The following is a 14833-nucleotide window of genomic DNA, read 5'->3' on the forward strand; positions in this document are numbered from 1 at the left end:
ATTTTTTGCACTTGTAGCTTACGCAAATAGTCCTTGTTACACACCATTTTAAATGGTTCCGGAGGCCAATAATGCTCAGCACCCACTGGCTGTAACTGCCCACTATATGTGTTTAAGTATGCAGCAACACTGTATTGCCTATCAACATAGTTGGTTGGCCCTAAACCTATATGTTGAAAGAACTTGATGGCATGTGAGCACGGGATGTGGTAGATGGATCATTTCCCACAAGAACTCAACCTGTTGGCTTCATTTATGGTTTGTACATTATTCCCCCAGTGTTGATGGATAGTGGTGCGAACTTCAAAATACCCTGGTTGTGATCATACTGTAAAAATGAATGCCAATGTGCTCGCCTCCTGTATTTGTCAAATCTTTTCATTGGTATTGGCATAAATTCAACACCCCTCTCCATTAATTCCGATGCACCTCTATACCTTTCAACAAACCTCTCTATCATCTGTTTGAATGACATCCGCATAACAGTGACAGGCAATCCACGTGCAAACTTCAAAAACCTGTTGAAAGACTCTAACACATTTGTAGTCAGGATTCCCCATCGTCTGCCACCATCCGCATGCAATGTACACTTGTGAAGCTCATGCCGCATCAACCAATGATAGGCTCTTTCGTCTAACTGCCGGATCAATTCCATGTGCCTCCTGAATTTGCACTGTTGGTGATCAGTTGCAGCCATCTACATTAAATCTTGCAGGTCCTACAATTGGCCTTCAGGTGCCTCACATAGTAACGGTGGTATGCATAGGGTTCCTGTCATTTAGGAAAATGCTCTACAAAACTTAATATACCACCATGCCGATCAGTTATTAGACAAATACCTGAACATTGTTTGATAGCGTGCTACTTCAAGCGGTTCAAAAATAGCATCCACGTCTCTTGGATTTTATTGGCACAGATGGCAAAAGCTAGTGGAAATATCTGTCCATTGACATCTACTGCAATGGCGATCAACAACTTAATATCATACTTTCCATAGACATGAGTATCGTCTATGGAAATTACCGGATGGCAATGCAGAAAACCATCAATTGCTGGTTTAAATGCCTAGAATATGTATCTGAATATATATTCTGGTATTCCTGCACTCCGCTCAAGCTTTCATTCAACAACAGTCCCAGGGTTAAAGTGTTTCATCGCGGCCATGTACCTGGGTAGAGATGCAAATGACTTATCCCAGTTACCATAAATAATTTCAGTTGCACGTTTGCGCCCAAGATATGCCCTTCTTTTGGTAATAGTACACCCATATTCCTGGTGGATGGATGTAATACACTCTTTGATCTTGTACCTTATGGACGCTTCAATGTGTGGAATCAGTTGAAGAGAAATCAAGTCAACATCCAAGTTGAAGTGATTCCCATTGAATGTGTCCATTTCACAGTTGTGGGTGCCAATATATTTACCCACTTTCCATAATCATATTTCCTTTTTGCTCGCACGCAGCATCCAATGACAGCCTGTAAACCATCTACACCAAGCAACCTTGTATAGATCCGGACTTGACTCCCATAGAGTCATCTCACGGCCTTCTCTTACGTTGTACAATTTTGTCACCATGCTTAGGCACACTTTATCAGAACAATGCATGCCCTTTGCCAGCACCATTGGTCTAGACTCATCCCACATTGCTGTCTAAATTTCATCAAAATCCCTTGTGAGGGCATCCAGATCCGGCATACTTGGCAAATGATCAAGGTAGGAAATATACCTTGAATGAAACGGTACGTGGGACTCGTACACTTTTGGTCTAACGGGAGGTGGAGCATGCTCCTTCGTCAAATCAGGTTCGACATTCTCTTCCCCCTCATCATCACCCTTGTCAAGGAAGGGTGTGTCATCTCCAGACTCATCGGCATTGTTGTCATAATCACTATTATCTTCCTGACTCTACGCATCTGCCAAATCCCGAGTAAATACGTCGTCTATGGGCAACTGAGTGAGGACAGGACCATCAAGTTGCTCTTTTTTACTGCACAAACAACAAAATAATAAGCTACTCAAATTGATAAATACTTTACATATAGCTATATCACTTCACTTACAAGTCGTAATGTGTTGACATTCCATGATGGACATTATCCTGTTGGTGATGACTCCCGGATGGACCACCGTGATCCAACACACCAAAACTACGCATATTCCAACTGGGCGTGGGTTCATAACTTGTAAAACTCATATCTGGATGGTACCCCATGTGGAATATATGAGTGTTAATACAAATTCAATACAACAAAAATAAACATCGTAATACAAAGGAAAATTGAAGTTTATCAGTCATCTTGTGGATTATGTAAAGTAGGAGAAAAATTATTTCCTCGATCCTCATTCGCCCGTGGAGATAAGTTTAGATTCGGCCAAACTCTTTCAATCGGAACCTGTTCGGCTAAAACTGCTCCAGAATAATCACCCGATGATTAAGGGTTATCCCTGCTTTGCGCAACCTCATTATTGCGAACGTCTTCAACCTTTAAGTACATTTCTAACATTTTTATCAAAATAAGTTCCCAGTATTCATCCGGAATCCCCAAAAAATCTCTCAGAGTTTCATCATCCTCGATGTTAAACTCAGCATAACAAGCAACCCCTTGCGGAGTAACAGAATACAGATATCTTCCGGTTATTTTAAGATTCACTGAACGTTTGCTCAACCTCATTTACATAACAACGATACCAGTCTATCGTACTCCATTGTAAGTGGCAACTTAACATGACTCTGTGAAGATAAACTATAGCACACTGAGTTATTCGCCACCACAACCTCACCCCCTCCCCCCCCCCCAAATATAATGATACCCTTACTTTTCACTCTTCACACATTATGAAAAAAAGCTTGAGAATTTAACAAGAAGAAAATTTTATCACGAAATTGGAGTATTTCTGAATGAATTTTGCAAAACCCTTAACGCCTTTAGATAAGACAATGCCCAAGCCGAGGAGGTCAAATATTTGGAAGTAAAACGCTTTTTAAAAGGGCGTTTTACCAATTTGAGTTATTGTTATGTCAGTTAAGCGCATAAGAGTTACTGGTGGGCCCACAAAACAGGTAAAACGTATTTACAAAAGGCATTTTATATAAAACGTCTTTTTAAAAGGCGTTGTACCTTAATGTCCCAAACGAACGTTAAGGTAAAACGTGTTCAAAGGGACGTTTTATATACTTTGGTCACTAAGTTTTTTTTTACCTATTTATGTATTATATAGGATTGTTTAGTGTAATTAACCCATAAATTATTTAGAAGGAATAACTCAAAATGCAACTTATAAATCGTATTCTATGAATGCGACCTATATAAATTGTATTCAGTGATTACGACTTATGAATCTTCCAAGTAGAATATCATTTGGGAATCGGAAAAGGGCCAAATATATCCTTCTACTTTCAAATATTGTTTACATGTAGCTTTCGTTATACTATTGGGCTATCTATACCCCTACCGTCATACTTTGTGGCATTATTGCCCTTAATTTGGACGGAGTGCCATGTGGCAGCTCCTGAATAAAACTTCCCATCTTATTTTATACCCGATCCACTACCCACTTAAACCCTTAACCCGACCCAATTAAAACCCAACCCACCTTAAATTATACGGAAGAAACACACACGAAATACACCCTCTCCTTACCCTTCTCCCCTCGTTAAAACAGATCCCCAAATCCCAAAACTAGGGTTCCTCATATTTCAATTTCAGGGTTCTTTCAGTTCGTTTATGTGATTCTTAAAGTCGCTCTTATCTTATTTCTTTTAATTTTCCTTGGCAACATTATATTTTAATCTGCAAAGAAGTTGATAATGTCAGAAACTAGCTGCTCGTCCAAGAGGAAGTATCATTGCGGTGAAATTGCTCACTTATTCACTTCAAAAACTTCTTTTAACCCCGGAAGGAGATTTTATAAGTGTCCTAAGCCTGAAGTAAGTACTATGATTAAATGTGTTATTTCTTTTATATGAAAAGATTTTTGGTTTCCCTCATGGATTTAATAGTTGATAATTCGAAATTCTAATTATTTTTTTTGGCAGGCCAATTCTTGTGGATATTGAGAGTGACGTGACGAAGTATTCCCCGATAGAGCATTGGTGGTGATAAGTAATCTAAAGGCTCAATTGGATGCAACTACGGTCAAAATCAATACTTTGAGTACGTCGTTGGATGCGGTTAAGATTGAAAGAGATAAGTTAAAGGAAAAGGTGAAGACTATGGAGGCTATAAACAATTCCCAAATGAACAAAGCAAGGGAATTAGAAGAGAAATTTATGAAGTTGAAGATGTTTATTATGATTTTTTGTGCGATGTTTGTTGGATTTATTGTCGCATTATTGTTGAAGTGATGTAGTTTGTTAGGTTGTATGAATTCTCAAGTCTTTGTTATATTAGTTTGAAGGCTGTATTTTGAGTTCTCAAGTTAGGTTGTATGAAATCAGTGTTTTGAAGTTGTTTTGACTCCCATATCTTTAATTTTGAGGCTGTTTTAATTTGTGTTTTGCATCAGTTTAATCTATGTTTGAAGGCTGTGTTTGAGGCTATACACCAGATGCTTACAAATACACGTGCATTCTATAGGTTTTGGATTAATAATGGGGGATTGTATTAAGGGGTGGATGCATAATGTTGGGTTATCTCAAAAAATCTAGAAGCTACCTCAAAATGCATGAAAAATGATTGGCTTTATACAGCGGATGTAGCACTAATGCACCCTGATGGGTAATTAGAAATAAAAGACAGGTCAAAAGATATTATTATTAGTGGAGGTGAGAATGTGAGTAGTGTGGAAGTAGAATCAGTGCTTTATTCCAACACTTTTGTCAATGAGGCAGCAGTTGTGGCAAGGCCAGCAGTAATGCACCCTGAATCCCACATAAAATCTTTTTCATGTATAATAATTTAAAAGGTCTTTTTTTAATACATAGCTGATTCTTTCTGTCAAACAATGTTGAAATTCATTCAAAAAGTGCATAATGTTAATGCAATTTGTTGTACTATTGTTTTACTTCTATTTGTAATCTTGTCGTGTATGTAAGCAAAATGTCCCACATCTGTACGAGTGATTGATTTAATTCTTTGCAATATGAATTGACACTACAAAAGAGAACTTAATAAAATCTTTCATTTGTAATTTCTTTTGATAGAAATTTACCCCATCATATGTCTTACGAGATATCAACATCAAAGGTTGATTTAGCTACTGATTTATAGGTGCTATTGGTATGTATTCAATCATACCTCTAAAAATGCTACTTCCAGCAGACCATATTGGTATGTATTCAATCATACTAAAGCATCTTCAATTCAAGTAGACCAAATTTACATAGTACTGTTAGACCAAATTAACCAAAGTAGTAAATAAGCAGTCCAGAAGCTGCTAGTCCAAAACCTAATCAGTAATTAACCAAAAGAGTATTGTCATATGCAGTAATTACAAAAGAGTACTGTCATAAGCAGTAAATACATCACCAAATTAACCAACCAAAACACAAACTAGTGCAAATTAACCAAAAGAGTACTGTCATAAACAGTAGTTACAAAATAAAAGTCTTAAACAGTAATAAACTACTGAAAATGTCCCTTCTTAGCTTCAACTTTCCAATCCTTTTTTGACGTTCAACTTCCAATTGATTTGTAGTCATAGCAGCTTTGCCCTTCCACATTAAGTTGTCTGGTGTATATGGAAGATTTGTTGGAATACTAGCTCCTGTATGGTCACCTCTGAAGCTAATTTGCCTGGTCCCAGTTGGTATAAGTTTTTACTACCCCTTTGGAGTCTAGTAAGTATTTCTGAGATAACCATGGGCCTTAAATCAGGGTCTGCCTCATGCTCATGCTCAGAGCAGGGGTTCTCAAAGTCTGGAAATGAACCCCTACTGTTTTGCAATCCTGGAGTATGCATGAATACACAAGTGTTGCTTTGGCTATCTTGTGAGTGTTGGGGGGCTGATAGATTAATGTCTTCTTCGATTGGACCCACCTCTTCTTCATCATTTAAACCCCCGGTAGGCTGTTGCTTCTTTTTTACTTTAAATACTACTTTTTTTTGTTTTTGGCTGTTTTGGTTGTTTTGGCTGCCACATAGTAAATTCAATTAGTAAAAAGTTTGAAAAAGTTAATAAAATTTGAATGACTAGAAGTTACCTTGTCACATCCTCGAGCATTGTGATTTGGCTCTCCACAATTACTACAAGTCATTACTCTACCTTTCCTTGAAAGAGACCATTCTCCTTGCCTCTTAAATGCCTCTTCTTTCTGTCTGTCTCTCTTAACCTTAGGCCTTCCAGCTAGCTTGACCAACTCTGGAGGTTCCATTTCTTGAGAAGGGTCAACTTTCCGGAATTTCTCTCCCCTTACAGGTTGCAACTTATATTTATATGTTAGCAAGAATGCTTCCTTGCTATGGAACCAATGCATTTCAGTAAGAGGATCAATCCTCTTGTACAATAAGGCCTTAATTGCATGTGGGCATGGAATTCCAGTGAGGTCCCATGCCCTACAAGTGCACCTTTTTATTCTCAGATTCACAATATGCTTGTCAGACCCTTCTGATACCTCAAATCCATTATCCCCATTGGAATCAACTCACAAACTTGGGCTATCTTCATATATTCATTGTATAGCTTCATTGTTTTAGGACTGAATTCACCACTCCATTTAGTCACAGAATCTTCATGTTCTCTCAATTGATTCATCACTTTGATCCTTATACCTTCACCCATCTGGAGTTCCAATGAATGTTGCAATAGCCCTAAGAACCAATTCCAAGTTCTTTTTATCTCTTTATCTACAATTGCCCAAGCTAAAGGATAAAAGTGGTTCATATTATCTTGACCAACAGCTACCAGTAATTGTCCCTTGGCTTTTCCCTTAAGAAATGTGCCATCTAATCCAATGAAGGGTTTCAAACCTTCCTTAAATCCCATCTTCATTGCCTTGAAGCAAATATACATTCTAAGAAATTTTCTTTTCCCTCCTCTTTAGACAGATTGATTACAACATCACTTTCCGGATTTGAGTTTCTAAGTTCATTGGCATAAGCCTCTAATTTCTTGTAACCATCTGTAAAGCTCCCCTTTAAAATTTCCAAAACCATCCTTTTAGCTCTCTTGCACTTTCCTTTACTGGCATTTAACTCAAAAGCTTCTTTTAAATCAGTCCTCATTTCCTTTACCTTAAACTTTGGATTATCTTGTAATTTTTTCTTGAAATAATGAGCTATAGTAGTGTAATCAACCATAGAGTTGTCATATGATGGATCACACTCATGTTCAGGATTTAGAGTTTTGATTTTCACTCCAGGAGAACCTTTTTCCTCATATATATGACGTACAAATGGACACCCTGGAATACATTCATATCTCAACCTTAGCTTATCACTTTTAACAACCTCTAACTCGACCTTATTGGCCAAAGAATAAAGGCGAAATGGCTTCCTGGCGACTTAAACTTGCCGGGTTTTTTAAAGCCGATACATAAACTTATAACTTTCCCATTTGAACACTCGAACTCGTTTTTTCCATAACTAATAAACACATTTGACCATTGATCATGTGGCGTCAGTTGGTCCTAATCAGCAGCGTGAGGAACACGACGCACAGGAGCGTAAAACCCCCTTCCCAACGCCCAACAGTACAAAATACCCCCTTCCTCCATTTTTAAAAATCTGAAGCTCCATTTCCAATTTTTTTTTCATTTTTCAGACCGTGAAAATGGTGGAAAGTTGTATATTTTGTCATTGTAGAGTTGAAGCTAAGTTTTGAACTTCCCCATAACTTCCCCTTCCAAGTTCGTTGATTGAAATCCTTCAAAAGCTTTCCGTACTCCTTCTGGATGTTCAAGGTGATGGTAACAGCCCTGTGGAGGAACTCGGCAATCTGCTCGAAGTCCTTCTCAACCAATCCCCTTGATGTCATTGCAGGAGTACCTGTAAATGAGAACTTCAGTTAGTTAAAAATGTCTAATGAAGGACCTTAACATTATGCGTAGAAGAAGAGATTATGGGGGATTTCAAGTTTCAATAAGGAGGGCCTTCAGATTCTCTCTGAAATTATACGTAAGGTTGGCTTCTGCTTTTGTATAGAAATAGATTAATTGAACTAAAACATTTAGAAAATTACGAAACTGAACCACGACAAACCTCCAAACAGCAACCTCGGCTTTTGATTGAGGAAGAAAATTGATTAGGTGGAGTGTTGTGTGGTGAAGGGAAGAAAAAGGAGCAGAGATAGGCGTAGCAGAGATAGGCGTCGCAGAGATAGGCGTAGCAGAGATAGGCGTTCTTCTGTTGCTAGGGGTGTTGGAATTAGCTTGAAATGGTTGATGAAGAACGCTAAAGCAATCAAAGAGAAGGAGTTGTTGCTTGACTTTTCGCGCCCTTACGTGTAAGACATCCATTGGTCATTTGCTGACTAGATGGACACGAATGTGTATGTGTAATACACGCGCACATGGTCAATGGTTAATGGTCAGATGTGTTTATTAGTTATGGAAAAAACGAGTTCGAGTGTTCAAAAGGGAAAGTTATAAGTTTATGTATCGGCTTTGAAAAACCCGACAAGTTTAAGTAACTAGAAAGCCATTTCGCCAAGAATAAAGTTTAATAAACTTCCTTGCTTCTCAAGGACATACCCTTAAATAATTCTTTGTAATCTTCTAGACCCACAATAATCTCTTTTCTTTTGAGTAGCAATTGACTCCACTTCTTCAGAGTCATATTCTGGACAATTAGAACCAGCTTCATGGTCACTCTCACTGTCACTACAATCAGTACCAACCTCATTAACTACAGGAAAAAATGATTCAATATGTTGGACAATATTGGGAACTTCTACAGAAGGCTCACATTCATCTACTGCATATATGTTAATGATACGATACTCTTCAGAAACAAGGGACAATAACTTCCTAATCCCATCATCCCCCTCTATTTCATAATATTTTCCAGAAGGAGCAGCTACAATAAGCTGCTGAATACCTACAAATCCTAACTCTGTAGTGTACTCATTTACTATGTCAATAAAAGATAAAAGATCAGAATCATACCCCGGCCAAGTGTGAACCAATTTCTTAGAGTATAGTAGATGTGGTTCTCTTATCCAATCACCACCATGATGGAAGAGTAAATCAACTTTAACTATTTTATACCCTGCAAACATTTGAGGGGACCACTTATCAAAATAATTTTCAAGTTGCAGTAAAGAATAAAAAATACAACTAGTCGGTCCTACTTAAAAGGGACAACAAAATATAAAACATGAAAAGGGACCACATTGTCCTACTTAAAAAATAAAAAATGAGAGCATACATGAGGACTAAAATAATTAAAAACACTGTTAAATAATTAAAAACAGAAAAGGGGCAGCACTGTTATAGACGAAAAACACAAAACGACAGATGAAGAATAAAATACACGATGCCCTATTAAACTAAACCATACATCTCTGAAATTCAACATCACCAAATTTCTAAACCCCAAAATTATCCAGAGCCCAAAAAAATCCAAAAGGACCACCACTTAGAAGCACACATGCAAATAAAATTTAACATTAAACCTACACAATAACACCATAAATATATACATATACATGTATATTGTCGATTTGAACCAACACTTAAAACCCTAGACTAAAAAAAAGTTTCTGAAATTCATAGATGACTTAGTTGTAAACCCTAAAAAAATCTTAAATAATTTAGAAACATATTTACCTTCTAAATAAACTTAAACAAATATTTAATCAAAGAAAATTTGTACCTTGGTTGTACAGCAGAACTATGAAGCAGATGACATTGAGGAACCCTAGTTTTAGGATTTGGGGATCTGTTTTAACGAGGGGAGAAGGGTAATTAGAAGGTGTATTTCGTGTGTGTTTCTTCCGTATAATTTAAGGTGGGTTGGGTTTTAATTGGGTCGGGTTAGGGGTTTAAGTGGGTAGCGGATCAGGTATAAAATAAGATGGGAAGTTTCATTTCGGAGCTGCCACGTGCCACTTCGTCCAAATTAAGGGCAATAATGCTATAAAGTATGACGGCAGGGGCAATAATGACACAGTAGGGGTATAGATAGCGTATAACATATAAAGAATATTTGAAAGTAAAGTTATATTTAGCCATTTTGGCTTTTGCCTTTGGTAATTCAAACACACTTTCCCCTCATTTTTTATTTTTTTTTGGGTAACAGAAGTGAGAGAGAATTGGGTGAGAGAAAGAGAAAGTAAACAGAGGAGCTTCACCTAGAAAATCCTACGGAAAAATCAGCCATTCCGATTGCATTACTGTAGAAGAAAGTTTACCAAAAGTCATTTGGTAAGTTGAATTAACAGCTTTGATCGACACTCTACTCATCAAAAACCCTAAACCCCTCATTTCGTCCGATTATGCTGGGTGTTCGTAGAAAATTGTGCCAATTTAGTAGACAAGTTCACACGTTATCTCGTGATCGCCCTAGTGAAACCTTAAAGATGAATCTTGCTAGATTGAAGGAGAAGAAGAAACAAAAAGATCCTCGTAAGAACCAATTATTTGTTCAAGTTCCAGAATCAAGAGCATGGCTTGACACTGCTACTATGCCAATGATACTCACTGTCGTTGGTACCGCACTTTTTGCTAAACTCCTCATGATGGTATGTATTATATTTAGGGTGTGTTGCACTTTGTTACTGTACTGTCTCAAGTCGAAAATGGGATGGTTCTATTGCAGTTTAGATCCTATTTTAGTATGAATTTCATTCTTGTGTATTGACGGTGTATAATATTTTTACACGATCGGGTTAATTTGACCCACTATGATAGGTAACACTTCATAGCAAGCCTGATATAGTAACCTACCGGAGGCAAAAAACACTAGGTGATTTATTCCCATCTCCAAGCCTTGATGGGCAGAGTTATTCGATACCTGTGTTGGTGGGAGGTAGCAGGTACGTTGGAATAGTCGAGGTGCGTGTCAGCTGGTATGGACACCACCATCATAAAAATGGTTCATGCACTGATAGTGTATAGATTTTATACACGATCATGTTAGTTTGACCTGCATTAATAGGTACTCTTTATAGAAAAGCTGATATAGTAACCTAGAAAATAAAATTAGAAGTAAGAACCTATTATAACCAGTTAAATTGAACTGATAGTTTAAATATTCTTTACGTTGTCAGTGTATAACTTATAGCCTTTTAGTATTTGGCTGAAATATGAATGACCTTGAAAATGGACGAAGCATTAACTTATTCATTTGTTGGTTATGATTCTGGTGAATGCAATAGTGAGTAGAAGGGAAGCTTGGGGATAGTGATAGTTGAAATAGTTCAATGTTGCTTCATACTTGGAGTGATGTAAATAAATTGACGTTGTTTCGTTGATGATCATATTCTTAACAGGAGAACTTCTTTAGTACTGTACCTTACCAAAGAAACCGAACTTAATAGTAGAACTACTTTAATACTGTAAAATATCTTTGGTTTTGAATACAACAACAACTACACCACAGTCCTAAACAAGTTGGGGTCGGTTATAACGTTGGGGTTGGTTTGAATAGATGCTGTTTATTTTTATTACATTTGTTAGTGAGCTTAAACGGAATCTTGTTGATATTGATTGAGGAGTTTGATGGAATTGAGCTGACTGCATCCACAAACCTCAAATGGTGCTTTTGTAATTTTACTCTAAAGGTAGGAACACGGGGGACTTGCACTAAGCACTTAGATTTTTCAATTCCTTGGCATAATAAACTTGCTTGTACATTTTTACAATCTATATCAGCTGGGTAGCAGGCAGCTTATAAGCTACAGTTGTGTTTGCATGCAGTATGATGACTCGAAGTCTCAAGAAATGATAGAGCGAAAAATAAAGAATGCGCCTGATGGTCAAGGGTCAGTTAGGATGCTTACACGTGAAGAATGGGAATCAGTTCAAGACGTGCGACCAAGAACTCCATTTGAATCTAAACTGGCTCGTCCAAATGCAAGGCTAAGGACAGGGGAAGCTTTGAAGATGGTAAGTGCATTACTTCTTTAGTCTTTCATTCATCTGGTGGTGGGTACTTTTCCTGCTAACATTCTAGGGAACAAACTAAGTGGGTCAGAAAGCTTCCTACAGTTGTGAGACTTTCATTCGATAAGTGGGAATGCAGTTTCTAGCAGAATATCATAGTCACAATGACTATTAATGGCGTCATAGTATTTAGAGATCTATCATTATGGTCACATCGGTTGCCTGTTGGCCTAGAACTATGCATGTCTACCTTGTGCCTGATTAGGTTCACTTTTCATCTTTTTATGGACAGAGAATGTTTTGATAAGCTTGGGAATGAAAATAAAGGGGAGTTCTAGGTGTTCAACATCCCCATGTCCTTAGAAAACGGAATAAGAGAAACTGCTTTCATTGTGGATTTTGGTGTTTTCATTCTCATGGACCAACAGGATTAACTTTGTTCTGAGTTTGCTTTTCAAATTGGACTTTCCTTGTTCATTTGGATGCTAATATTTCTTCTCTTTTTCTTTCTCCAGTTAAGAATGTCAATATAAAAAAATTATAAATATGACAAGAATTGGTACCTCGTAAATATGGGAAAAGCTTGGACTGCCTGTAATTGTCTAATTAGGAATATGTTTCCCCTTTTTTATATCACTTGTAAATGTTATTTAAAGCTCAACATGCTTGAGTGAAATAATCAAGCACTTCATTCTCCTATTCTTTACATGGTATTGGAGCCAAGGATTTGAGTTCACTCTTGAAAAATTCTTCTCCCCTTTTCTGTTTCCAGAAAGGAAAAAAGAAAAGAGAAAGAAAGGAAATCTCAATCGACAAGTATTGCGTCTCAACTCCCTCCTAGAAAGGCTACCCAGTCGCTAGTGACCCCAACCTCAACAGCCCAGCGCTAGATGCTTCATGCATGTATCTCACTTGCCATCCATCACTTTCACCAGAATTTCACGTGCCGGCGCGTGGGTCGCTTTCCAGTGACCTTCCAACTGCCAGTGTATCAAGGTCGACCAAGTCCGTAGCTTCATCTTCTCTTCTCACTTTCTATTGCCTTTGACTTTCTTTCCTAATTCCCTTTTCTTTCTGTATACCCATACTAGTCCAAATATTTCTGTTGCTGAGCTAGCCTTGTTTCTTTCCTTTCTAACTGCTTTATCCTCAGTCCTCACTGATCAGATCTTCCTTTTATCGTAATCACAATTTCCTAATGTTGACATTCTTAATATCCGCAATCCTCGAATACAATTTGATTGGAATGTTAAATGTCTAGCTCTTCTTAAATTTTGGCCAAAAATATTGAAAATGATAATATATATATCTATTTTTGGAAGTAGTGAACATCTAAAGGCAGACAGCTATTAAGGCCTTTATGGGGGGTCAATTGGAGAACTCTCAGCTATATATTTTAAACTTGGAAGTTTAAATGCCTGGTAAAACATTACAAATGTAGTTTGGAAAATAAAAGTTAAACAAAAACCGGAAGTCTGGAAATATATATTAAATAACCAATGAGACCTTCATTTTCTAACTGAACTTCTCTAGTTTGGTTAGGCGTCAAGATTCTGTTGGGTTAGGATTAGCGCAATTCTTTTGGTATGTCTTATTTGGAAACTTGGTCGCAAGATCGCACAGGACCATCTGTTTAAATAATTATGCGATGGTGACTTCGACATGATTGTACTCATTTTCCGATCTTTTTGTTATCTCTTCTGATACCTTTAATTATTTCCCCAATATTCATGCTGATTCAGTTGCATGACAAAATTTTGAATGACTATGCTGTTTGTTTGATCGCTTATATGCAGGAAGATGTCAAGGATTGGACGATAGATGTTATAAACGATGCACTAACACGAGCTGAAGAATGTGCTAAACGAGGATCTAACTAGCTTTGAAGTAATAATATTAGTATCCTATTTCAACCGGAGCTGCTTCTTTGTAGCAGAAAATCTCTTCAATCTCAGATGTCCATCTTGACATGCCATCCTTTATTAGCAAAAGTGAAGTAGAGTTGCCTCTCTTACCGGATGTCTAGCTTATGCTGGCTGAAATCTGTGCAAAATTCCATAGTAGTGTACTCCATTGTGTTGTGATAGTTTCTTTTTTACGTGATTGGAAATGGCAAACTTTGGTCAATATACTGAAAACATTTTCCTTTGAATAACGTGCCAGAAAATATTGGTCTAAGAAGCCTCTCTTTTGTGATTGCTTCTAGTTATCTTCTCGAGTATAGTTGGAAATAGTGGAAAAGTGCTAATTCTTGGTTGGAAATTTGGTTTTCGGTTAAAGTGTGTTCCAACTGGTACAAAAGTCTGGAACTTCTTGTATTTTCATTGTTTATGAGTCGAGCGTCTATCAAAAATAGTCTCTCTACCTTCATAAGATAGAGGTAAGGTCTGGGTCTATCGAAAACAGTCTCTCTACCTTCATAAGATATAGGTAAGGTCTACGTACAGACTACTCTATTCTATTGGGTTTGTTGTTGTTGTATGAAAAGTACTCTCCTGTTGCTTGAGAAAATTCGTTTCATTTCTTCTTGAGCAACAGGTGCACTAATACTGTTACATCTGCATTAATAAAAATATTGGATGTCAATCTTAATTAACCAGTTCTTAGCTGTGATGGAGAAGAGAGTACATACGTAAATATTATAGCCCGAGTAATCTCATGTGCACGGTTTGTAATGTTGGCTATAGGATTGACTCATTCGGTAATTGTAACATCACACTAATATCTGAGACAGGAGAAATGACTTCGCCCAATTTCAGCACTGAAAATGCCAGAATAACACGATTTCACCCGCTTTTAATGATGGTAGTAGTATTATTTAATGAGGAAAATGCGACAGTTATGGG

At 37.3% G+C, this 14833-nt stretch overlaps 1 protein-coding gene and 2 long non-coding RNA genes across 3 annotated transcripts; 2 read left to right on the forward strand and 1 right to left on the reverse strand.

The window, feature by feature from the left end:
• The first annotated feature begins 3631 nt into the window (after positions 1 to 3631).
• On the forward strand, positions 3632 to 4452 carry LOC107776022 (uncharacterized). The gene is made up of 2 exons (XR_001645858.2): positions 3632 to 3931; positions 4040 to 4452. It is a non-coding gene; the product is annotated as an uncharacterized LOC107776022 (long non-coding RNA).
• Positions 4453 to 5377: 925 nt separating this feature from the next.
• Positions 5378 to 9911, reverse strand: LOC107776020 (uncharacterized). The gene is made up of 4 exons (XR_001645857.2): positions 9757 to 9911; positions 9048 to 9150; positions 6147 to 7929; positions 5378 to 6076 (listed from the first exon to the last, which is right to left on the reverse strand). It is a non-coding gene; the product is annotated as an uncharacterized LOC107776020 (long non-coding RNA).
• A 202-nt stretch (positions 9912 to 10113) lies between these two features.
• Positions 10114 to 14165, forward strand: LOC107776021 (uncharacterized). Its single transcript, XM_016595830.2, has 3 exons — positions 10114 to 10624; positions 11802 to 11990; positions 13784 to 14165. Exons 1-3 carry the CDS (start codon positions 10379 to 10381, stop codon positions 13865 to 13867), a joined length of 519 nt encoding a protein of 172 aa, XP_016451316.1. The 5' UTR covers positions 10114 to 10378; the 3' UTR covers positions 13868 to 14165.
• Positions 14166 to 14833: the final 668 nt, after the last annotated feature.

The sequence above is a fragment of the Nicotiana tabacum genome, chromosome 10, assembly GCF_000715075.1.
Source record: "Nicotiana tabacum cultivar K326 chromosome 10, ASM71507v2, whole genome shotgun sequence".
NCBI classification, from domain to species: domain Eukaryota; kingdom Viridiplantae; phylum Streptophyta; class Magnoliopsida; order Solanales; family Solanaceae; genus Nicotiana; species Nicotiana tabacum.